Raw genomic sequence first — 26,674 nt, 5'->3', positions numbered from 1 at the left:
GCTAGAAAAGATCAGGTATGTTATCATTCTTTGATTCGTGTACAAAATAATGGTAGAATAGTACATTGAGCTAATTTAATCTTTAAGCATCTAAAAATCTTTTTATACCTAATATCATGACAATTTACAGTTTGACATTTGCAGTGGCACAATAAGTAATCATCAAAATGTTTTTGACATATGTAACTTAATAAATATTTGTAATTTCGCATTGCACACATTGCACACCTTGAACTTTAATAATTAGAAATACAATATTACACACACAAATTATGTTTTTCAAATTGTCATGGTATGTTTAAACTTTGTAAAATCTGTTCACAAAACTCAACATTTTGTTAATTGTTGAATGTCATATGGTATATGTCTTGAACAACCGTGTGAACTGTTAATTCGTACGAACAATGCATTGTTAACTTACTAGATGAAACGAAACGAACAATGACCTAACAACTTGAGACGACAAACATGGCGAATAGATATGCTATTTCGGACACACCTTTCAAAAAGTACTTTCGATTTCATGACGAAGCGCTAACAAATATCAATGCTACTTACAAATAGAAAACAGCCTCTGCAAATTAGCTCTTTTTCTCTTTAAGGTCTTTGTTGATAGTCCAATCAGCATAGATAATTATTTTTTATGGACCCAATAAAATTCTTGGGCGAGGCAAGTTTGTGTACGCTATTACATTTATCGGTTATACGCAAACCGGAAATGCAATTGTTTGTGTTCTTTTTTCATCAAATCGTGATTTAAATTATTTATTACTAGCAAAAGCTTACACTCATTAATAATCACAGTACATTTGTATTTATTTGTACGAAAGCTTTAAAGAATAGTTGTACTTATATATACGATTTTCTAAAGAGCAGCTTAATACGATTATCGTTCTTAATACACACCTGTGTAAATCCAACAAAGTAAACAGCCTTATTACACTGTTTATGAACGTGGTACTTTGGCGGCAAATGTCAATTAATGCTCGCCAGCACGTGCTTTTTATTCCGTTGAATGAAACAATTTTTCTTAATGGCTCGAAAGATGCAACTATTCGTATACATTATTTGTTATTGCCAAGGAAGCAAAAGTCTATAGATCTACTTCAGACCCTGTGGAGATCGATGTCATTTGAGCAAAATTAGTGTTCTGATTTAATCGTTTTTATCAGGTCCCTGTTTTTATGCTGATGAGGCTAAAATGTGACTTAGTCAAGTTAGTGTGTGTACTAAGTTTGACAGAACACATAATTGGGAAGTTGCACCACCTTTGGTACCCATGTGGTTTAATGAACCACAACCATTATTTTGTGAACCAATCGGCAAAAATATATGTGGAACCAATATTCTCAGCAAGTATCATGAGGATTGGACACACAATGTTACTGCTACAGTGTCAACAAGGCTTCACATGTCCATGTAAGGAAACTTTTACAGCCCTCATGCAAAATGGAGGCTATGATGTTTTTCAACAAACCTTGCATACATATACCATACATACATATACTGGCTTGTCGAAGCCTTTTCTTACTTATACCAGAAATCATGCATGCACAAATTGCCTCCTTTTTGAAAGGCTATTAAACAAAATTTTACTCCATCAATTCCAATACACATAATGACCCTAGTCAATAACCTATAATTATATGCTCAAAATCTATGTTATTTCTGATTCAAAAGTTTTATATGCACTATTAAATGGTATTGTATATGTAAAATTGGAAGAGCCCAACATTACTTGAAACCAAAAAACGGAAATCCATTTATTAAATTTCCATAAGTCCCACTAGGAGATGAGAGAATAGTGGCCTATGGAAATCTCCATATGACCAGGACTAGGATGTTCAGAATTGCTTAAACATAGTTCAGTATAACAGCAAGCTTTCAGTGACTTAAGAATTACAATAATGCTTATCTTTTTTAATTATCTAGTATTTCCCAGAATTTGCAGTATGCAATTCTTCAGCACGTTTCTGAACAGGCTTAAACTATTTGCATCGGGTGAATAAATACAAATCATGGTTGAGCTTAGTTGTGAAGATCTATTTCTGCATTCTCAACGTGGAATTTCAAATGCATACTGATACACATACATGTACCGGTATTCAAATTCATTCGGAACAAAACTACCCGGTGTTTTGTGCGTTAAATATACAGAGTTATTTATTGCTATTTAAGCCACCGTGATCTCAAAGCCTTTGTTAATTTGCGATTATTCATGGGACACAAGTGCATTTAACAGATAAAATTTGTGACTACCTTAACTTTAATTAATGGGTAGGCCGAAATCTTGGTTTATTGGTGTGTGATCCCCCAGAAAGTTTTTCATTCAGTGTCTGAGGTGCATGTTTTTGGCATATTTTTTCACTTGAAAAAGTGTACATGAAGCTTTGTTCCTGAATATATATTGCTAAAAAAACACATCTTATGTTCAAGCAAATAAACTAAACTAATATCTTACAAGTTAAAAAAGAACTTTTTTGATGTGCCAAAGATCTGTGATTTACATATCTCTGAAAAAGTGAATACACCAACAATACTGATAAATAAAGGATCATGTGTGTAAAATAGTTTTTAACTTGGAACCAGTGTTGTCGTTCTTTCTCTCATCTTATATTAGTTTGTTTTGATTGTTGTTATTTGCCATGTATTTAAATGAATCACAATAATGTGTGTTTGTAAAACTATTTTCCTAGGGGACCTTCTAGAGATCCTTTGTTTAAAATTAATTTAATATCTTCCAGTGTTTTTTTTAAGTTTAATTGTTTAAAATTTTTGGAAGAATAGGTACATTTCAATAATGTTTATTTAATTAGTAAAAAAAATTTTTTTTTCCAAAATACTCTTTTCGTACAATCAATTATTGACGAAAACATTCAGTGCCTGACTCTAATAGCTCACCCTTGAGCAATTCATGCTCGAGTAAACTTTAACACAACTAGTAAGCTCAAAACATCAACATAGGTAATTAAACTAAAAAAGAAAACAAATGCAGCTGATAAATTTTTAATCTTTATTAAGAAATATTACTGGTAAAAATACCTTGTAAAACCACTGACATAACATGGACGGATACATATACCACTATGTTAATAGACAATATCTATGAGCCATAGGACTCAAAGCCACATGCAACACCACAATAAGTAAGCAGTTCTTAATAACAACTTCAATATCACAAACAATGACGACATGAGTTATTTGGATTGACAAATTAATATTTAAAACAAGGGCTGTTTGTAAAACATGCATGCCCCCCATATGGGCTGTCCGTTGTAGTGGCAGCCATTGTATGAATACGATTTTTGTCACTGTGACCTTGACCTTTGACCTGAAAATCAATAGGGGTCATCTGCGGGTCACGATCAATGTACCTATGAAGTGTGATGATCCTAGGCAAAAGCGTTCTTGAGTTATCATCCGAAAATCATTTTACTATTTCGGGTCACCGTGACCTTGACCTTTGACCTTTTGACTTCAAAATCAATAGGGGTCATCTGCAAGTCATGATCAATCTACCTATGAAGTTTCATGATCCTAGGCGTATGCGTTCTTGATGTTATCATCCGAAAACCATTTTACTATTTCGGGTCACCGTGACCTTGACCTTTGACCTAGTGACCTCAAAATCAATAGGGGTCATCTGCGAGTCATGATCAATCTACCCATGAAGTTTCATGATCCTAGGCGTATGTGTTCTTGAGTTATCATCCGGAAACCATTTTACTATTTCGGGTCACCGTGACCTTGACCTTTGACCTAGTGACCTCAAAATCAATAGGGGTCATCTGCAAGTCATGATCAATCTACCCATGAAGTGTCATGATCCTAGGTGTATGCGTTCTTGAGTTATCATTCAAAAACCATTTTACTATTTCTGGTCACCGTGAACTTGACCTTTGACCTAGTGACCTCAAAATCAATAGGGGTCATCTGCGAGTCATGATCAATGTACCTATGAAGTTTCATGATCCTAGGCCCAAGCGTTCTTGAGTTATCGTCTGACAACCACCAGGTGGACGGACCGACAGACCGACCGACATGAGCAAAGCAATATACCCCCTCTTCATCGAAGGGGGGCATAATAAACAAGTATATCAGTACCACTAATGGATGCTCCCCAATGATGCTTTGTCGATATATGGGTTAAATGTGTGGAAAAAAGTGTGACCTTGAGAAAATCTATTATAAGCCTCGGTGACATTGACCCCAGTTACATCAAACCTCATCAAAAGGTAGAGGTCCATGCAAGGTTCCTACATGCCAAATATGTAAGAGATCAGTAAAATATTGAAGGCGCTATGAGAAAATGTGAAAGTGTGACAGAAAATCTACTATAAGCCTAGGTAACCCTTGACGCCAGTGACCTCAAACCACATCAAAAGGTAGAGGTCCATGCAAGGTACCTACATGCCAAATATTTAAGAGATCGGTAAGGTATTGAAGACGCTATGAGAAACTGCAACAAAAGAGTGATGGAAAATCTATTATTAGCCTCAGTGACCTTGACCCCAGTAATGTCAAACCTCATAAAAAGGTAGAGGTCCATGCAAGGTACCGTCAAGCCAAATATGTAAGAGATCGGTACAATATTGAAGGCGCAATGAGAAACTGTAACAAAAGTGTAACAGAAAATCTTTTATTAGCCTCGGTGACGTTGACCCCAATGACGTAAAACCTCATCAATAGGTGGAGGTCCATGCAAGGTACCTACATGCCAAATATGTAAGAGATTGGTAAAATATTGAAGGCACTATGAGAAACTGTAACAAAAGTGTGACGGAAGGAAGAACGGACGTACAAAAAGGCAACTATAGTTATGCTCCTCATATATATTTATGGGGAGCAAACAAATAAAAATTAAATGTAACTAGGCGTATGCGTTCTTGAGTTATCATTCAAAAACAATTTTACTATTTCTGGTCACCGTGACCTTGACCTTTGACCTAGTGACCTCAAAATCAATAGGGGTCATCTGCGAGTCATGATCAATGTGCCTATGAAGTTTCATGATTCTAGGCCCAAGCGTTCTTGAGTTATCGTCTGACAACCACCTGGTGGACGGACCGACAGGCCGACCGACATGAGCAAAGCAATATACCCCCTCTTCTTTGAAGGGGGGCATAAAAATATGTGTAGTCACGTTCATATAAGCCATGCAGGGCTCAACATTAACGGTTGTCGTATTGCCCCTGGCAAGTAAAAGTTGGGTCCGAGCAGGTTACGTAATAATCTAGTTGTCCGCCCGGGCAAGTGCATAAAAGAAAGAACAAAGCATTTAATTTAGACTTTAATTAGACTTTTAATTGCTATAATCATTTTGTTAATTGCTGTAATCATTTTGTTAAATGTGCAAAAATAAAAAAGGTTTTGTGGTTGATCATTTCGATCTTTATGAAAATATATGAGGTTAACAGTTAATGTGATATTTCATGTTTGGGCAAATGGCTTTAAGTTCAGGGCAAGTAGATTAAATTTCTAAGTACTTGCCCTGCCGGGCAAGTTAGCTTTTAGGTTAATTTTGAGCCCTGGCCATGAGCAGAACTTTTTTCTTATATATGGGACTTATGCTATTAATTAAAAGAAATCACTATGTTGAAATGCAATACCTAATTTTATTACAAAATATGTTCAGTAAAAAATTGTGTTTCAACATAATTTGTCAGTCATTAAAAATATCATATTATAATAATAGTATTAAATAAAAATGAATTCTTCCAAATGATATTCACATTTAAGTTCAGATCTAAAATCAAATGAGACAAACAAAAAAATCACATACAAATAGCACTCTGCAAAACAAAATCTATATTATTGGAGTTAAAAGGCTAGCAGTCTACAAGGAAACTTTAGTTCATTTACAATACTGTAAACATTCCTCTATACCAACTCTTATTATTGACACTTGACCAACACAGCCTTTTTTAAGAAAGAAAATTAGTTACATTAATAACTTCAAATATACAAAATCTACCCCTCTACTTCAACAACATTCAAATATATAAAATGATATTCAGTATATATAGCATGAATATTACTAAATTAACACAGCATCACTGTTGAAAACATACAGACAACATTGTATTTAACTAGAAGAAATACTGAGCTCCAATTATACTGGAATGTGAATCAAAAAATGATATGTTTTTAATGCAAAAGCAAATGTTTACGTTTATATATATATATATAATATAAACAAGAGCACCGCATAACGGGTGCCATGCTCGGCTGTGAAAGCTTGTCAGAATTTTTTTTTTTTTAAAGAGGTCACAGTGACCTTGACCTTTGACCCAAAAATGGGTGTGGCATGTAGATCTCATCAAGGTGCATCTACATATGTAGTTTCAAAGTTGTAGGTGGAAGCACTTTGATTGTAGAGCAAAATGTCAAGGTTTTAGCACGACGCCGGCAGACAACACAACACGAAAACGACGAGCTGGCTATGACAATACCTCGGGTTTTCTCTGAAAACAGCCGAGCCAATAAAATTACATTACATGGCGATAATTTGGAAATCAAATTTTGAAATTCAATAACATCGTTCACCATATTATTGTTTGTCAATGTGGACTGGATGAAATTATTACACTTGTACAGGGTACCTTATCTTCAGGGGTGTGATTTTTCCGCGGATGTTGTCCGGTTCGAGTAAATTCGAAAAAATGGGTGAAAGTACGACCGAATCCGCGAATGTATTTCATAAGCAGCCCGAAAAATCCGCGGCCTGCGAAACCTCTCCGCATATTACACTTGTATTCTGTCTTAGCATTTTTTGAAACGAGCGATGTCATTGGCTATATTTTATCAATCTTCCAATTTAAATCGGTCTTTTAAAATGTGTTTCATATTTCTTTGCTGACTTGATTGCAAATGGCGCCTATGTGAAGCGTTAATGCTGACAAAGATTTAACAATTATTGAAAAACAAATTTAAATGGAAAAGGAGAGAAACAACAGTGGATATAAATCAGAAAGCGATACCACTTTCTGAATGGGTACGGAAGATCAACTGTCTTGGTAAGGCTGAAGTCATATTCTATTGTGTAAAAATCTTGAACTACGTAAAATGTGGTAAATTGTCATTAGTTGAACAATGTAACATTGTTGAACTTATGTAGAATTTAAAGGCATTGAGCTCAAAAGAAAGATTGCTGTCATCGTTCACAGGTATCGAAACACCCATTGATTTTGATCACTAATAAAACTGGTAACTTTGCATAACGTAATTTTAAAAATATTTTCATAAAAAATTGTGTTGATAAGTTAAAGATGGTGTTTATTTTAATGTCTGTTTTAAGGTTTGTCATTGCGTTATGCACGCGATTCGGGTAGTCAAAATCAGTATACAGAATTTTCCTCCCCTCGGACTTCACCTCAATCACACCCCTGATCTTATGCAGATAATCATAGGCAAAGTTAAGTGATACCATTATAAACTTAAACAAGTGTGCACGGTTGGAGACAAATGCTACCCCCAAACATGGCCTTGACCATGACCTTTGACCTAGTGACTTGAAAATCAATAGGGGACATCTGCCAGTCATGATCAATGTACCTACGAAGTTTCATGATCCTAGGCCTAAGCGTTCTTGAGTTATCATGCGGAGACCATTTGGTGGACGGACTGACCGACTGACATGTGCAAAACAATATACCCCCTCTTCCTTGAAGGGGGGCATAATAAGTGAAATAAGATGTCAGTTAAGCATCCTTTGCAAATCTAAACCACAAGTTAGGAAGAGTGGTTGAGGATTACAAGCAGAGCAAATAAACATATATTATTTAACACCTCGTGGTATAACATTTATCTGATTTTTTCATTTTGTCCTCAATTTATAAAGATGTAGTATTCTAAATTTTATTTTTAACTTTTATATGATTAGTGCAAAAATCTTCTCATCAGCCCCAGTCAAAAGGCCAAATATTGCACTCGACCACAACCCTGCTAGTTGCCTCCCAGAGATCACCAGTATATCCGCCAATCATACGCTCATCTGCATGTCAGCGAAGTCGTAGTAGTTGTGTATCTGCTGCTGGGCGGACTCACGTGATTGGCTCACAAAGACAAGGCCTGTGGAGCCGGCCGCGGTTGTCATGACAACCTCCTGACACACCTGTATGGAATGTTCTCCATTGTACTCAAGACCTATCACCAGTCCTGCAAGGTAAACATTGTGAAAACATTCAGAATGTAACAGCAACACTCATAGTAATTGATTACTCTTCTGTTTTATTTTAACCCTTTGCATGCTGGGAAATTTATCGTCTGCTAAAATGTCGTCTGCTGAATTTCTACAATTAGCATTTCTTCGAATTTTTTTCAAAAATTACTATCAGAATAGCAAACAGTTTGGATCCAGATGAGACGCCACGTTTTGTGGCGTCTCATCTGAATCCAAACGCCACGTTCTGTGGCGTCTCATCTGAATCCAAACTGTTTGCAAAGGCCTTCAAAATTCGGTTCCCGCATTGTAAGGATTAAAACCTTGTATTTTTAGCTTGATTGCATCGAACACCAATCGCTTATTGATAACCCGTTTCCTGGGTTGAACTAAAACTTGGGTGTCTGTTTGAGTAGATCTTTAGAACACTACCTGAGTAGGGATCGCACCTGGGATCTCTTGATCACTAACTAGGTGGACACCATTAAAAGTTTGCTACAGCAACCTTTTCTTTTATGAGCGTAATGTTCACTGAACAAGAACAGATATATTGAGGGATACAGACAGAGGTAAAGTTAAGAATTTTGAGAGTTTTCTCTTCAAGGGGGGGGGGGGGATAATAAGTTATCCATTTAAGCAAGAAATGTACCTACCTCTACTGACTGCCTCCTTATAGAGATCGGTTCCAAACACTCGCTGTGCATCGTTACCTACCTCTACTGACTGCCTCCTTATAGAGATCGGTTCCAAACACTCGCTGTGCATCGTTACCTACCTCTACTGACTGCCTCCTTATAGAGATCGGTTCCAAACACTCGCTGTGCATCGTTAGACTGCATCTTAAGCTCCTTGGTTTGCACTAGCACACACTCGGGCTGAATAGAGATCAATTATAAGGGCTATCACACACTCAGGCTGAATAGATATCAGTTATAAGGGCTATCGCACATTTAAACTACAGTGAAGATATAAAATGTGAGTACAACTCAACCTTAAATAACAAGCAAGAACCTGCGGAAAAAAAGTAACAACAATGGTTTTCAGGTTTTCATAGTAAAGTCAAGAAAATTCAAAATATTCAAAATTGAATTCTCTGCTCATCAATTGCACAAATGATTTCATATTTTGATTTTACCGTATCTATATTGCTTACTTCCAAGTCTGTGCCATCATATTTTACGAAAAACTAGCCATGTTTAAATAGTTAATACAATTACTATTTGTGACTACCAAAGTAATTGCACCTGCTTTTTTCAAGTATCCAGAAGCTATAATAATAAGAATGAGATGTTAATCATAACTTCACATAGCTGTTAGTGCTTGCAATAACTTACATGGGTTTGCCTCATGCCATCTATGAAAGACAGGGCTCTTTCTTGAGAATTTCCGCCATAGAAAAACACAACTAGACATGACTGAAACAGAATAAATGTTGCCATAACAACAACTATCACATTGCACAGCATTATTTAACAAAATACAGTTAAAACTGACCTAACAGTCACTTGAGAATAACGGTCAATGGTCAGTCTGGATCCCCCGACAAAAATCACTCTATTTTACAGTTGAGAATAAAGGCCAATTAATTGTCCATAACAGCCAACAGCCAGTACATTCCACCCTAAAAATCGTGATTGTAATGAAAACAAGAAACAAAATCGTCACAAAACCAGATTTTCAATATGAAAAAAGCCTGATAAAGGGAGACAACTCAAACTGAACTGATTGTTTATAATTAAACCCCTTGGTTTCCAAATAAATCTATTTTTAGTCGTGGCGACCTTGACCTTGGAGATATTGACGTAATTCTTTCGTGCGCCAATGATGGTGAACAAATGTGCGAAATGATTTTATGTTCTCACAATGAACGACATAGTTATGGCGCGGACAAGCTCATTGATGACCATTTTGGACCTTTGAACTCAAAGTGTGACCTTGACCTTAGAGATATCGACGTAATTCTTTCATGCGACACTCTGTCCAATGATGGTGAACAAATGTGCCAAATGATTTTATCTTCTCATAATGAATGACATAGTTATGGCCAGGACAAGCTCATTTATGGCCATTTTTGACCTTTGAACTCTAAGTGTGACCTTGGCCTTGGAGATATCGACGTAATTCTTTCATGCGACACACCGTCTAATGATGGTGAACAAATGTGCCAAATGATTTTAAAATCTCACAATGTACTACAAAGTTATGGCCCGGACAAGCTTGTTTAACCCGCCCGCCCGCCCACATTCCCAAATCTAATAACCAGTTTTTTCTTCTTAGGAAAACATGGTTAACAATGATCATGCGTCAGTCGTTTTGAGTCTTGAAAAGTAAAAACACAAAGCATCATTTGTACGTCTATTTTGTGGGTAAAGAATCTGTTAGTGGTTACTGCCTTTGATATGATCAAAGCAGCCTGTTACGAGAAAACAAATAATAGAGTGATGAGAAGGTTTGTTTACCGGGGATAATAATGGGGAAAAATGTCAGATTATGTTACAGGTTTAAAGTAATTACCGCTAATTAAATGATTGCTAATTAGTACATTATACTTACAACCTTGAGTATGGATATATTAGATTAATGCGAGTGAAAATGATTGTGTGTGGTTTGAAGTTTTTTGCGTGACGTTATCTTGAGGTTGTTTGAATGAAAATGCTTTTAGTGTGATGTTTGCATAGAAATAATTTACAAAATTTTAGTGTCTCTTTCTTTGGATGAGAATGGTACAGTTACACTGTACTTTTGGTTTACGACAGCGAATCCGGTTTTTATTAGGGATGGCATCGAATACCTATATCGGTATTCAAATATTCGCAAATCCATTCAATCAATATTCGAATAAAACGGCTGGTTTGATTTAACTTCTATTACTCTGTTTCGTATCCAGTAAGGATATTAAATATAAATCGACCCAGAAATACAATTGAATATACAATTGTTGTGTTGAGAAATAGAAAGACAATGTAGCTAAATTGTAAAAACAAACTTTGAAAAAGCCTATTTAGGCGAAAAATATCAGAAAAGAGTGACACTTTTTCTGTGTTCACTTCCATTGCTTTGTAAGTTATATCCGTTTGCTAAATACAAGGCTGTTTATTAACATTGCTATCGAAAAAGTGTATCACTGTCGGCTAATACTATGACTTACACTGTAATTGGGCACAAATAGAAGGAACAACATCATGTCATAGAATATTTTTTTATTTGAAATTGTAAAGTAACGAGAACATGAACGTTTATATAGAGAAACATATCAATAAGGCATGCAAAGTACACCCAATATTCAAGAACAAATATAAGGAAAAACATCATGTCATAGAATTTTATTTTTATTTGAAATTTTTAAATAACGATAGCATGTACGTTTATAAAAAAAAAAACATATCAATATGTCTTGCAAAGTACATCACAAAGCTTTTCAGTGGTGACAGCGCCTTTTTATGTGATTTATGCTTCCGTGTCGTCCTGGCTCAAGTGACATGATTCCACAGATTTGTAGTAGACTCGCATATGTAAAACTAACTTTACACACATTACACGTTGCGGTCTTCTTATCCACAGACCATGTTAAGTATTTCCATACTTTCGAAGGGGCTGGTGGCATTTTCAGATTTAAATTATGATCCCTTATCACAAACAATCGTTCTGCAGTTTTCTACCAAAAATTTACTTTTTGAAATTGTATGATATGTTAAATTTTCATAATTCACATATTTTAAATGTCTGTTCCAACTGTGGTCACAGAAAATAAATTATAATTCGCCAGACAATTGAATCCCTTAATTGGCACCTAATTGACAAACAACAGTTCGGGCCCTTTCTTAGAATGTGTATATTGCATGCGCAATTTGAGTAATTTACACATTTTAATGGCTGTTCATACTGTGATCGCATAAACTTAATTATTATTCGCAAGTCAATTGAAGCCGTTAATTGCAGGCACCCCATTGACAAACAACAGTTCGAGGCCTTTCTTAGAGTGTGTATATTGCATTGCGCAATCAACGCTGATATGGGCCAAGTAATCAGTTTGACATGAAGAACATCACATAAACATGTTAATTACAAGTGATTTCGGGTGCCAATTAGTAAGCAGCTCGCAGGTTATTAAATATTAGGGCAATTATGTTTGAAAAAATAAAATAAAAAATTTGCGAATATTCGAATATCAATTATGTTATTCAATTATGAATATTTGAAATATATAAACAAAATTTTTGTGTTTGGCGGGGATATTATTCAAATAATTTTGCCATCCCTTGTTTTTATACTTGTTCGGACTTGTTCGGACGTGACATGAATGACATGTGAAAACCTTTTTTTACTAAATGATCGAGATGCACGAGTAAACAATCATACTATTGTTGATGAAGTCATATATTAAGTTTTAAAATATTAAATTAAATCAATTTATTAGATATTACTCTGTTTTATTTAATATAAGTTACTTATGTTATTATAATGAGCTATTGGCAATGAGCCTTTGTTGAGTGGGTGGGGTAAAGACTAAGCAATACAACCGACTGACCAACCATCTAAAAAGTGGTGATCGGAAAACAGCTGTCACTTGTGGACAAAGGCCACTTTGGTAATTTCCCTTGAGTGATCGCTGTTCTCAGTTTTGACTGTACATAGATAAGGTTAAACTCTACACATATATTTTGTTACCAAACACACTACAAATATATAGGCTCTAAAAATGCTGATATTGAGTCTCTGCCGGGAACAAGTATGCATTAAGCAGCTAGAGTATCATTGTTATCTTAACCTGCTTGTTATCAGGTGTTTAGAAAACGTCAACCTGATCATGTACAAGCATCTTTGACATTAATTAGAAAAACTGTTATTGTCTTTGATCTGAGAAAGAGCTGGCACCACAAAGGTAACCACTGAAATAAAGCTGTTTTGGCCACAAAAAATAAATGTGATTATTATATAACACACAAAAAAATCAATATTTCTACCTCATCGGATGTTTTCCTTCTGTTCCCCATGGATCGTGGCACAACACTTTTGTCTAGGTTTAGATCAATATGCATTGGTTCAAACATCTCTCCAGTAGGTAGAGGCACAAAGTCTTCAACCTTGGAATCCTGAGAAACGGAACAGTAACAGCAAGTTGCATTGAACACTACCTGAGAAATTGCTGCATCCAATTTTATGATATTTTCTTCCAGTTATTTAAATTTGTGCAGACAGACAGGAAGACTTATGATAAACTGTGGAAGAAACTGACAGATGTTAGAATAGAAAACATAAAGGGAAAAGAGCATATCCAGTTTTATGATAATGTGTTCTTTTCAAACATACAATTTTAAATATTGTTGATAGCAAACGTATAATCATTGCAATTTACTTGTCAAACAAGGGACAAAATTGTCACAAAACCAGGTTTAAAATTTAACAAGATGTGTTTGTGAAACACAATGTCCCCCTATATGACGTTTGACCTTGAAGGATGACCTTGACCTTGTGAAGGATGACCTTGACCTTTCACCACTCAAAATGTGCAGCTCCATGAGATACACATGCATGCCAAATATCAAGTTTCTATCTTCAATATTGCAAAAGTATTCATAAAATAAGCGATTTGGGCCACATATATTTGACCTCTGACCTTGAAGGATGACCTTGACCTTTCACCACTCAAAATGTGCAGCTCCATGAGATGCGCATGCATGCAAAATATCAAGTTGCTATCTTCAATATTGCAAAAGTATTTATAAAATAAGCGATTTGGGCCACATATATATGACCTCTGACCTTGAAGGATGACCATGACCTTGACCTTTCACCACTCAAATTGTGCAGCTTCATGAGATACACATGCATGCCAAATATCAAGTTGCTATCTTCAATATTGCAAAAGTATGCATAAAATGAGCGATTTTGGCCACATATATTTGACCTCTGACCTTGAAGGATGACCTTGACCTTGACCTTTCACCACTCAAAATGTGCAGCTTCATGAGATACACATGCATGCCAAATATGAAGTTGCTATCTTCAATATAGCAAAAGTCATTGCAAAATGTTTAAGTTGGCGCAAACAGACCAACAGACAGACCAACAGACAGACCAACAGACAGGGCAAAAACAATATGTCCCCCACTACTATAGTGGGGGACATAAAAAAGTCTGATAAAGGGATAAACTACAACTCAAAATGTGCATTGCTACTGATTGTTCATCACAGTTAGCCCCCTTGTTTCAAAATCAATCTATTTTTAGTCGTGGCGACTTTGACCTTGGAGATATCATGTAATTCTATTGCGCGACACACCATCCCAATGATGGTGAACAAATGTGCCAAATGATTTAAAAATCTGACAATGAATGACATTGTTATGGCCCGGACAAGCTCATTTATGGCCATTTTTGACCTTTGAACTCAAAGTGTGACCTTGACCTTGGAGATATCGTCATAATTCTTTTGCGCGACACACCGTCCAATGATGGTGAACAAATGTGCCAAATGATTTTAAAATCTGACTATGAACGACATAGTTATGGCCTGGACAAGCTTGTTCCGCCCGCCGTACACATTTGCCAATCAAATAACCAGTTTTTTCTTTCGGAAAACCTGGTTAAAAATACTAGAAGTGCAATCCAGTTTTGACCTTTTACTAATGTTTTAAATGTACTACTGACTATAGAAAACAACAATGATGACCTCTTCAGAACATTCACTTCGTAGGCGACCTCGTGACAAAATCACAATAGTTAAGAAGGCCCGACCTTTGCCATGTGGTGAAAAGGGGATAAGGCATAATCCTCATGATGCCCTTAATATGTATACCAGGTTTCCTCCAAGTAGTTTTAGTCAGTCATGAGAAATCACAGACAAATAATGTGCAGACCCACAGACAGAAATGATGGAAGGGAAACCTATACTATAGTCAGGAATTTCCAATGATACTCACAGAGAACTAATTATTCACCAAAACTTGTTCTCTGCGCCTCTTCTATTATGTGAAACAAGCAAATGCTTTGTAATAATATCCCCGCCAAACACAAAAATTTTGTTTATATATAGGTGCAAATCCCTTGATATATGGTAGTCATAAAATATAATTAAGTGTAGGGTAATTGTTTTTTATGAATTGCAATGCTCCTCATTGATATCTATAAACACATGTTTCCTGTTGAAATCTTGTAGCCTATCTGAGATATAGCATTGAAAAGTTACATCATACAAAAGCAACAAAGAACAATAAATGTAATTATGGTTCATGTGCATGACACTTCTTCCTACTTATTTCTACACACCCATGAGGTTTCATGTTGAAATGTTGTAGTGTCTGAGATACAGCTCTGAAAAGTTCTGTCATACCAAAACAACAAAGTGCAATAACTCTTTTTAAAGAAAGTGAAGGGTTATGGTTCTTATGCATGTAATTTCTCCGCATTAATATCAGTACACCCATGAAGTTTCATGTCTTGTCTGGTATCTGAGATATAGCACTGAAGAGTTACAATATACAAAAACAAAACAAAGGGAAATAATATTAAAGAACAAGAGATGTGTTTGTCAGAAACACAATGCCCCTACTGCACCGCTTTGATTTTTTTTTACTTTAGACCTTGAAGGATGACCTTGACCTCTACCTTTCACCATTCAAAATGTGCAGATTCATGAGATACAAATGCATGCCAAATGTCAAGTTGCTATCTTCATTATTGCAAAAGTTATGGGCAATGTTAAAGTTTTCGGACAGACGAACGGACGGATAGACAGTTCAAATGCTATATGCCACCCTACCAAGGGCATAAAAAGTAGGGTTATGATTCTTTTGTATGGTACTTCTCCTCATTGTTATCTATACACCTATGAAGTCTCATGTGGATATCTAATATAGTTTCTGAGGTATAGCCCTAAAAAGTTTTGTGACAGATATGCTGATAGATTGACTACTGATGGGTAAAATAATTGCCCAGTAACTGTTGTATATAAACAGCTTTTCATGCCTTTCTATTGATCTCAGGTGTCAAATGATTGAAAGCTTTGACTAACAAATGAAATATAAACGAAAAGTTGAGGACAACTGATGACTTTATAATCGTAACTGGTCAATTGCCAAATATACAAAAGACCAATTTCCACAGGACACTTGTGCCACGTTCAGGTCAATGGTCAATTGCACATTACAGCAATGTCAAAGGGTCACTAGTGCGACCTTCAATGTACCACCTCAGGGAGTAGGGTGTAATGTGTCTCCGTGGCATCCTGGGTGAAGTCATGGATGTTGCTCCAGTTGTTGTTGAACACACTTAGGCCTGCTTCCCGGAACTGAACTGAATAAACGGTGTGTTAGTTATCATAATGCTTGAATATATCAAAAACTCTAAGTTTAATCTAAAAGCAATACAGCTATCAAGTTTGTGCATGAAATACCCCCCTCCCAAGCCGCTATATTCAAAGGGCATATAGTCCAGTTATAAAACAAATTTTCCAACAATGAAAGCTTCAAACTTTGTAGTTTCACCTTGATACCTCATATTATTGTTGAGATATGCACTGTAACGTCAGCACGAAAATCAAGACTAGCTGTGAAATTATGAAAGTGCAAGCTTTGGCTCTTGTGGACTGCACTTCCCAATATGGAGGAATGTCAACTTTAGTTTGCAAGATATGTGCAATAAAATGTGATGTTATACAGTGCTCCAGATAACATGCGTAAAGGCGTAAAAACGAATAAAATTTCTTAAATAACGATTTAGATTTAAAATCTTTGCGTAAAGTTACGCATTGAAAACATAAAACACGAATTCGACATTTTCGAACGTGCGTAAAACTTCCAGTAGCAAATTATATATGGTAAACATTTCATCCCAGTTCTGACTCGTCGAGGCGCTCAATTAAAACTACAACTTTAAGTCAACGTCACTCAAGCGTTTGCTGTAAGGAAGGGCCACACTCAAGATCGGTCGAAAGGCCAAACAGTCTCGATTCTGTTCTCCTGGTATTACAGGCGAGTCATTACTGTTTATTGTACCTTTTTAATTACACTTATCGTAATTTTTATACACAAGTAATATACAATATACCTATTCAAAATGTCATTAAAATTAAATGTTAAATGTATATTTTTGATATGACTTTAGCGGCGACCAAAACGCCATTATGACCTAAGCCGAAGTGTCAGTTACTGTTTTAAATAAAAAATCAAAATGGCCGACCGAAGCGGTGTATCGAAGCGTGGAAGGCAAAAAAAGCAAGATTAGCAAGATAGATGTGGGGTCTTTTGAGCCAGAAAAAGCTGTCCGATTATGGGAAAGCAAGAAACGGAAAAGAAAGCCAGGCTTTTCCAAGACTATAAACCAAAATGTTGGATTGTTGATGTGTCAAAAACAATGCATAACAGGGTTCGACATTAACTTTTTTACAGCAAGACCATCGGACCAGCTCCTCTTAAAATCTACTAGCCCGAATCTGATGTATACTAGACCATAAATGACATTGCAAATAAACACAATTGTGTCATGTAACTGTTTAATCAGGATTTATCAGTAAAAAATCAGTGAACACCAGAAAGTTATTTTGATGCATAGAGTAAACAGTTTTTGCTTTTCTTTGTCAAGTTCAAACCATGGAAACTCAATTTTCCATTTAGGATAAAATTGACGTTTTCTTTTTTTTATATTCAAGTTTCCTGTCAGTTTTACCGACGGATTCTTCTTTTTTTACTGATTTTTCGGACGAAAATCCGAACTTGAACAAAGCCATTCTTTAAATTACATTCTTTCGTCTGCTACGCCAAAATGTTTGCATTGACGTAACCGATTTTCGATAGAAGTCGTAAAAACATGCTGTAAAGGTTTACAACACTGCAGAAAATCATTAATATTCATGACAACTTGACCAATGGAAAAAGCAATTTCTGCTGGAAGCCCTCCTTTGAGTCTAAAAATAGCGATGAATCATGTGAATGCTCCGCGTTTATTTATATAAACGCTAGTTTTGTTCTGATGTAAATAACGGATACGAGAGTAATTTTACACATTAAGAAAAAAGGTTTTCACAGCAGTTAGTTATAGTTCTATTAATCATTATAGACTTTTTCATGTACGACCAGTCGGACAAGCTAGCCCGCAGTTTAACTAGCCCGACCACCGATCTTACTAGACAATGTCTGTCGGACGTGCCTTAGTGTCGAACCCTGCATAAACATTATTTGGTAATATAGTGTTAAGAATTAATTTTATAAATAAGGGGTAAAATGAGAATTAATTTTCGAAATAGGGAGTAAATAAGAATTTGACCAAATTTTTATCTGGAGCTCTGATGTTATATATTAAAACTAAGGTGTTAACAAGGTTTTACAATAGCCATATATAGCCTTATAAGATAAAAATGCCCTTCTGACCAAATTTCTTGAAGATCGAACAATAAATATTGCATCTAGAGTGTTAACAAGGTTTAACTAAAGCCAAATAAGGAAAAATGCCCCACCCCTTGGGGGGTATGTTTTTTAACAAACTGGAATCATTTTCAATTTTGTCCATGATATAATTGGGAAGAATCTTCTGACCAAGTTTCATGGAGATCGAACGATAAATTTGGCCTCTACAGTGTTAACAAGGTTTTACTGAAGCCACATAAGAAACAAGATGCGTTTGTGAAACGCAATGTCCCCCTATATAACGTTTGACTTTGAAGGATGACCTTGACCTTGTGAAGGATGACCTTGACCTTTCACCACTCAAAATGTGCAGCTCCATGAGATACACATGCATGCCAAATATCAAGTTGCTATCTTCAATATTGCAAAAGTATTCATAAAATAAGCGATTTGGGCCACATATATTTGACCTCTGACCTTGAAGGATGACCTTGACCTTTCACCACTCAAAATGTGCAGCTCTATGAGATGCACATGCATGCCAAATATCAAGTTGCTATCTTCAATATTGCATAAGTATTTATAAAATAAGCGATTTGGGCCACATATATTTGACCTCTGACCTTGAAGGATGACCTTGACCTTGACCTTTCACCACTCAAAATGTGCAGCTCCATGAGATACACATGCATGCCAAATATCAAGTTGCTATCTTCAATATTGCAAAAGTATTCATAAAATGAGCGATTTTGGCCATATATATTTGACCTCTGACCTTGAAGGATGACCTTGACCTTGACCTTTCACCACTCAAAATGTGCAGCTTCATGAGATGCACATGCATGCCAAATATGAAGTTGCTATCTTCAATATAGCAAAAGTTATTGCAAAATGTTAAAGTTGGCGCAAACAGACAGACCAACAGACAGACCAACAGACAGAGCAAAAACAATATGTCCCCCACTACGATAGTGGAGACATAAAAATGCCCTTCCCCCTGAAGGCCATGTTTTTCAAGCAACCATGACCAGTTACGAGTTCGTCCAAAATATCATTGAGACAAATCTTCAGACCATATTTCATGAAGATCGGAAATAAATGTGGTCTCTAGAGTGTTAACAAGGCAAATGTTGATACTGCATGTCGGACACAAAAGCTCACCATGAGCACATTGCGCTCAGGTGAGCTTAAAACTAACAAGGGCTGTTTGTAAAACATGCATGCCCCCCATATGGGCTCTCCGTTGTAGTGACAGCCATTGCGTGAATATGTTTTTTGTCACTGTGACCTTGACCTTTGACCTAGTGTCCTGAAAATCAATAGGGGTCATCTACGAGTCATGATCAATCTACCTATCAAATTTCATGATCCTAGGCATAAGCGTTCTTCAGTAATCATCCGGAAACCATGTTACTATTTCGGGTCACCCTGACCTTGACCTTTGACCTAGTGACCTGAAAATCAAAAGGGGTCATCTGCGAGTCATGATCAATGTACCTATGAAGTTTCATGATCCTAGGCATAAGCGTTCTTGAGTTATCATCTGGAAATCATTTTACTATTTCCGGTCACCATGACCTTGACCTTTGACCTAGTGACTTGAAAATCAATAGGGGTCAACAGCAAGTCATGATCAATCTACCTATCAAGTTTCATGATTCTAGGCATAAGCGTTCTTGAGTTATCATCCGGAAACCATTTTACTATTTCGAGTCACCATGACCTTGACCTTTGACCTAGTGACCTGAAAATCAATAGGGGTCATCTGCCAGTCATTATCAATCTACCTGTCAAGTTTCATGATCCTAGGCATAAGCGTTCTTGAGTTATCATCCGGAAACCATTGTACTATTTCGGGTCACAGTGACCTTGACCTTTGACCTAGTGACCTGAAATCAATCGGAGTCATCAGCCAGTCATTATCAATCTACCTATGAAGTTTGATGATCCTAGGCATAAGTGTTCTTGAGTAATCATCCGGAAGCCATTTTACTATTTTCGGGTCACCGTGACCTTGACCTTTGACCTAGTGACCTAAAAATCAATAGGGGTCATCTGCCAGTCATTATCAATCTACCTATGAAGTTTGATGATTCTAGGCATAAGCGTTCTTGAGTTATCATCTGGAAACCATTTTACTATTTCGGGTCACCGTGACCTTTGACCTAGTGACCTGAAAATCAGTAGGGGTCATCTGCGAGTCCTGATCAATCTACCTATCAACTTTCATGATATTAGGCATAAGCGTTCTTGAGTTATCATCCGGAAACCATTTTACTATTTCGGGTCACCGTGACCTTGACCTTTGACCTAGTGACCTCAAAATCAATAGGGGTCATCTGCGAGTCATGACCAATGTTCCTATGAAGTTTCATGATCCTAGGCCCAAGCGTTCTTGAGTTATCATCCGGAAACCACCTGGTGGACGGACCGACCGACAGACCGACCGACCGACATGTGCAAAGCAATATACCCCCTCTTCTTCGAAGGGGGGCATAATAATGGGCAATAACTATATGGAAGCAATAACTATAGTTTGTTTGTGCATGGCACATTCCATTCATGAGATTTATCTACAAATTGAGTTTAAAGCTGATACTTCATATACTTCTTGAGATCAGCACAAAATTGAAGAACACAAAGGGCGCTTTAATAGCAAAAACCCTCAATCATGTTCACCTATCTACAAAAAAACTCAAAACCGCTCACTTTTCAAGATGTGCTCCAGACAAAATAAAGAAAAAACAAGACAAATGACTGTAAAAATATGGGTCAATAGCTATGTTTCTTGTGCACTACACATGCACTCAGTCAGATCTACCAACCCATTAAGTTTACAGTTGATATATCTTTTAGTTTAATTTTTTTTTTTAACTCCAACAAGAGCTGTCTCCATAGGATGACATTTGCTCTCGATAAATGCTTTGATAGAAGTTATGAGCATTTTTCGAAACCAAAACGCATTTTTCAAAACCTAAACGTGGACCCTTAGTTCAAGGTCAAGGTCAAAGGGGTCAAAATTTGTGTGCGTATGGAAAGGCCTTGTCCATATACACATGCATACCAAATATGAATGTTAAATCTGAAGCGACATAGAAGTTATGAGTATTTTTCGAAACCTAAACGCAAAGTGCGAAGGACAGACGGACGGACAGTGCAATCCTTTGGGGACAACAAAATTAACAAGGGGCAATAACTCTATAAATAGTGGAACAACAGTTACAGTTCTCAAGACCCCCTAAATGAGATCCAACAATCGATCAAGTTTTTAAAAAAAAATCTCTTTTAGTTTTGGAAATATGCTCGGGACACAATTTTACTACCTATATGATCATAGGGCAATAACTCTTACAATAGGGGAACAAGAGCTGTGGCTCTTGTGGAATGCACACTACCTCAATGACATCTACCTAAGAAAGAAGTTTTCAGTTGATATCTCTAGTAATTTTCAAGATATGCTCTAGACAAGAATTCCAATTTTGTTTAGACAACAACAGATGGAAAACCTAAAACTAGTCTACCCTTCCCTTACAACTACTTTGTCTGTCAGAATAATAATTATTTGCAACTTAAAACAGTGATGAGTAGATGCCTCTGCTGTAAAAGATTTAACCTTAAGGAAAAAACAATAACTCTGATGCTCTGAAATAATTCAATTGCACTCAAGTTTATTCATAAATGTTCTGGCCCTTGACACTCTCTAATAAACAAGGGCTGTTTGTAAAACATGCATGCCCCCTATATGGGCTCTCCGTTGTAGTGAGAGCCATTGTGTGAATATGTTTTTTGTCACTGTGACCTTGTCCTTTGACCTAGTGACCTGAAAATCAATATGGGTCATCTGCCAGTCATGATCAATGTACCTATGAAGTTTCATGATCCTAGCCATAAGCATTCTTGAGTTATCATCCGGACACCATTTTACTATTTCGGGTCACCGTGACCTTGAGCTTTGACCTAGTGACCTGAAAATCAATAGGGGTCATCTGTGAGTCATGATCATTCTACCTATCAAGTTTCATAATCCTAGGAATAAGCGTTCTTCAGTTATCATCCGGAAACCATTTTACTATTTCCAGTCATCGTGACCTTGACCTTTGACCTAGTGACCTCAAAATCAATAGGGGTCATCTGCTAGTCATGATCAATCTACCTATCAAGTTTCATGATCCTAGGCCTAAGCGTTCTTGAGTCATCATCCGGAAACCATTTTACTATTTCGGGTCACTGTGACCTTGACCTTTGACCTAGTGACCTCAAAATCAATAGGGGTCATCTGCGAGTCATGATCAATCTACCTATCAAGTATCATGATCCTAGGCCTAAGCGTTCTTGATTTATCATCCGGAAACCATTTTACTATTTCGGGTCACTGTGACCTTGACCTTTGACCTAGTGACCTCAAAATCAAAAGGGGTCACCTGCGAGTCATGATCAATGTACCTATGAAGTTTCATGATCCTAGGCCCAAGCGTTCTTGAGTTATCGTCTGACAACCACCTGGTGGACGGACGGACCGACCGACAGACACTTCTTTATTGATTGTTCACTTTAAAAAATCGAGGTATATCGATCGCTGCGTCGTCGCGGTATTGTTTTTTTTTATTGTTGTCATGAAAACTCGTTGATTTACAACGCAAAAACGTCTTATTTGAACTGACGCTAATTATTTCAATCATATTTCTTAACTTTTGCTTTATTTTGATAATTTAATCCAAAGTTTAATGTAAGCAATTCCGAAAATTTGCAGTCTATGTGAATTGACAGTTTGACGTCATCAAAGGAAAGCCGCTTCCTGTCTGAAGCAATAAAGCGACAAGTTTCTCACCGACAAAATTGGCTTCCTTTGTCTAGCAATCAACATCCCCAACCAATCGTGTGTTTGTTCCTCAATGGCAATCGTCCAATTAAATAATAGCACGTGCAAAGCTCCGCCTTCGAACCTTTTGCAGAGAACGGAGGTGGAGTTTAACGGTTTATTGAGCAAGTGTTATACGTAAGTTGAGTCCCGATTTGCCCAAATTTTTCGGCCCTAAGCATTGAAACTACGAAAACGTTTATCAATGATTTTCCGATCTCTGCATTGATATGCTACTGTGCGAGTATACTACGTAGGTTACAAACCAACAATAGAGATATAGACTTGTTTTATTTTCTTTCAATAGAGACAAACTCATGATATTTGTCTAATGGCTTTACGCCGATAACGCCAACTGTATGGAATTGAGCATTCGGGTGTATTGTTTGTCTCACTATAAATACTGATCAACTAGATGCAGTGAAGGCGCAAAATACCGGGTCAAACTGGATTAAATGGGGAGCATCTCTTAATGGGGAAATATTTAAGTCCATGAAAAATAAAATGGGATCCACAGACGATTTGCGTAAAATTTGACATTGCAATGTTGCGGGTCTGCAGAAGACTATGTCATACGATTTTGTGAGCGGCAGGTAATGAAAATGTTACATTTTTCAAATGTGTGGAATAGGTAATAGTGGTATGAATTTAACGCGCAGGGGTCTTGAAAAAACACGCGCAGTGCACGGCAATAAGACATATACGGTGTTCTTGAGAGAATAATCTTAAAAATTGTCGAAAATATAGTGCTATGCAACTCATGCTCCTGATGGTATAAACGCTTCCTACTTTAAAACAAAAAATTAGGCGCCCGAAAAACTCAGATTAAATGATTTCGCAATATAAGAATGGCGACCATTTTTGGTCCAATTTTCAGGTTTTTGGTCTTGTATTCTTTTTTTTCTCCATTTTGGCTTTAAAAAACCGCATGCGCGTTATACATGGGAGCGCGCTATACATGGTAAAATACGGTAACAATAATATATACGTGGGTAGGTCAGATAACTATGTCCATTTAAAGCTAATTACTTCCCTTGACTTTGTTTTTTCGACCCTAGGTCTTGAAGGATGATGTAAACCTTGAAATTTTACCACTCAAAATGTGCAGCTCCATGAGATACACATGCATGCAAATATCAAGATGCTATCTTTAATATTCAAAAAGTAATGGCCAATGTCATAGTTTTTTTCGGACGGACGGACAGACACACTGACTAACGGACAGTTCAACTGCTATAAGCCAACCTACCGGGGGCATAAAAAGAATGTATGCAATCACCCACAATATTATAATGACAATCTTGTTTCACTGTCAAAAGCACTACAAGTTTATAGAGTCTCCTTAACCTACCAGCTAACTCGGAAAAGTAGTAGCTATGCAGGCCAGCCTAACCCGCTAATTCTGGATAAAAGTGGCTATAGCAGACCTGCCTACCAGCTAACTGTGGATTGTAGTAGCTATAGCAGGCCAGCCTTACCAGCTAACTGTGGATAGTAGTAGCTATAGCAGTCCAGCCTTACCAGCTAATTCTGGATAGTAGTAGCTATAGCAGACCTGCCTTACCAGATAATTCTGGATAGTAGTAGCTATAGCAGACCAGCCTTGCCAGCTAATTCTGGATAGTAGTAGCTATAGAAGACCTGCCTTACCAGCTAATGCTGGATAGTAGTGGCTATAGCAGGCCAGCCTTACCAGCTAATTCTGGATAGTAGTAGCTATAGCAGACCTGCCTTACCAGATAATTCTGGATAGTAGTAGCTATAGAAGACCTGCCTTACCAGCTAATTCTGGATAGTAGTAGCTATAGCAGGCCAGCCTTGCCAGCTTATTCTGGATAGTAGTAGCTATAGAAGACCTGCCTTATCAGCTAATTCTGGATAGTAGTAGCTATAGCAGGCCAGCCTTACCAGCTAATTCTGGATAGTAGTAGCTATAGAAGACCTGCCTTATCAGCTAATGCTGGATAGTAGAAGCTATAGCAGGCCAGCCTTACCAGTTAATTCTGGATAGTAGTAGCTATAGCAGGCCAGCCTTACCAGCTAATTCTGGATAGTAGTAGCTATAGCAGGCCAGCCTTGCCAGCTTATTCTGGATAGTAGTAGCTATAGCAGGCCTGCCTAACCAGTTAATTCTGGATAGTAGTAGCTATAGCAGGCCAGCCTTACCAGCTAATTCTGGATAGTAGTAGCTATAGCAGGCCAGCCTTGCCAGCTTATTCTGGATAGTAGTAGCTATAGAAGACCTGCCTTACCAGCTAATTCTGGATAGTACACTGTAACTCCAATATAGTGCGGTTCGTTATAACGCTGTGTCCAATATAACGCAGGGGATGCTTGGATCCCTTTTTTCTCCAACCTTCCATTTCCGAACAATAAATTTAAAGTTATTGCATTTGTTTCCCCTGTATATAAGAAAGATATAATAGTGTATTACCTCCCCTGTCCTGCTTATATTTATATTAATCAACAAAATTAAACATTAACACAATATTTAACATACAAAATATACAAAAAATCTCATATTCTGATAATATTTTTACTGATCCACTGTATTTTACTAAAAGGATGATGTTTCATTGGACTGATAATTATAGATTTAGGATTACACACCAGTTGCTTCAGTAATATTGTTCAGAGTGTGCCCTGTTGGCCGCGTATGCATTCTTGAGTTATCATTCAAAAACCATTTTACTATTTCGAGTCACCGTGACCTTGACCTTTGACCTAATGAACTCAAAATCAATAGGGGTCATCTGCGAGTCATGATCAATGTACCTATAAAGTTTCATGATCCTAGGCCCAAGCGTTCTTGAGTTATGGTATGACAACCACCTGGTGGACGGACGGACGGACGGACCGACCGACAGACCGACATGAGCAAAGCAATATACCCTCTCTTCTTCGAAGGGGGCATAAAAATATATTTAATAATCCTGACGATTTATTTACATGCTAACGCAGTGTAAATGTAAGCAGAGATTCACTTCAATTTTTGCCCTTTATCAGAAAGTCCACGGCAAGCACGTTTTTTACATGCTACGTATGATGCAATAAAACATTTCTTTGTACATGAATCGTATTACATTCAATCTAAATTTAAATTCGCTCGTCCAATGAAAACTGTGCCCCATAAAGCACTGTACTATTTTTCAGAAAAATGGCGTAGGCATATGGATATTGTTTATGAAATTCTTAAACATATTTCTCGTCATAAATGTGTAAGATTATTTTTTCGTTAGTGATGTTGTAATTATATTGGAATCGTTCGATTCGGCTTATATGCATGTATTTGCGGATGACAACACAGCATGG

At 36.9% G+C, this 26,674-nt stretch overlaps 2 protein-coding genes across 12 annotated transcripts in view; both read right to left on the bottom strand.

Annotated features, from left to right (window-relative positions):
• LOC127853232 (epidermal growth factor receptor kinase substrate 8-like) overlaps window positions 1-730 on the bottom strand; it is a 127,717-nt gene extending 126,987 nt beyond the window's left edge. For 3 of the 7 annotated variants that reach the window (XM_052387548.1, XM_052387549.1, XM_052387550.1), the window contains exon 1: window positions 559-726. The gene's annotated coding sequence lies outside the window, so the exon portion shown is untranslated. Of the gene's footprint in view, window positions 1-421; window positions 518-558 lie in introns of those variants that run through there. The other 4 variants (XM_052387542.1, XM_052387551.1, XM_052387546.1 and 1 more) reach the window with 3 other exon arrangements.
• LOC127853242 (protein XRP2-like) overlaps window positions 1-26,674 on the bottom strand; it is a 90,303-nt gene that overhangs the window by 31,978 nt on the left and 31,651 nt on the right. For 2 of the 5 annotated variants that reach the window (XM_052387580.1, XM_052387581.1), the window contains exons 5-9: window positions 16,353-16,456; window positions 13,126-13,254; window positions 9,496-9,576; window positions 8,937-9,036; window positions 3,000-8,157 (exon numbers count right to left, since the gene is read on the bottom strand). In XM_052387580.1, the coding sequence (XP_052243540.1) occupies window positions 7,982-8,157; window positions 8,937-9,036; window positions 9,496-9,576; window positions 13,126-13,254; window positions 16,353-16,456 (590 nt within the window). In that variant the 3' untranslated portion in view covers window positions 3,000-7,981. Of the gene's footprint in view, window positions 1-2,999; window positions 8,158-8,936; window positions 9,037-9,495; window positions 9,577-13,125; window positions 13,255-16,352; window positions 16,457-26,674 lie in introns of those variants that run through there. The other 3 variants (XR_008036537.1, XR_008036538.1, XR_008036536.1) reach the window with 3 other exon arrangements.

Source organism: Dreissena polymorpha, chromosome 12, assembly GCF_020536995.1.
Source record: "Dreissena polymorpha isolate Duluth1 chromosome 12, UMN_Dpol_1.0, whole genome shotgun sequence".
NCBI lineage: Eukaryota > Metazoa > Mollusca > Bivalvia > Myida > Dreissenidae > Dreissena > Dreissena polymorpha.
This window is presented reverse-complemented; position numbering and strand designations above follow the sequence as displayed.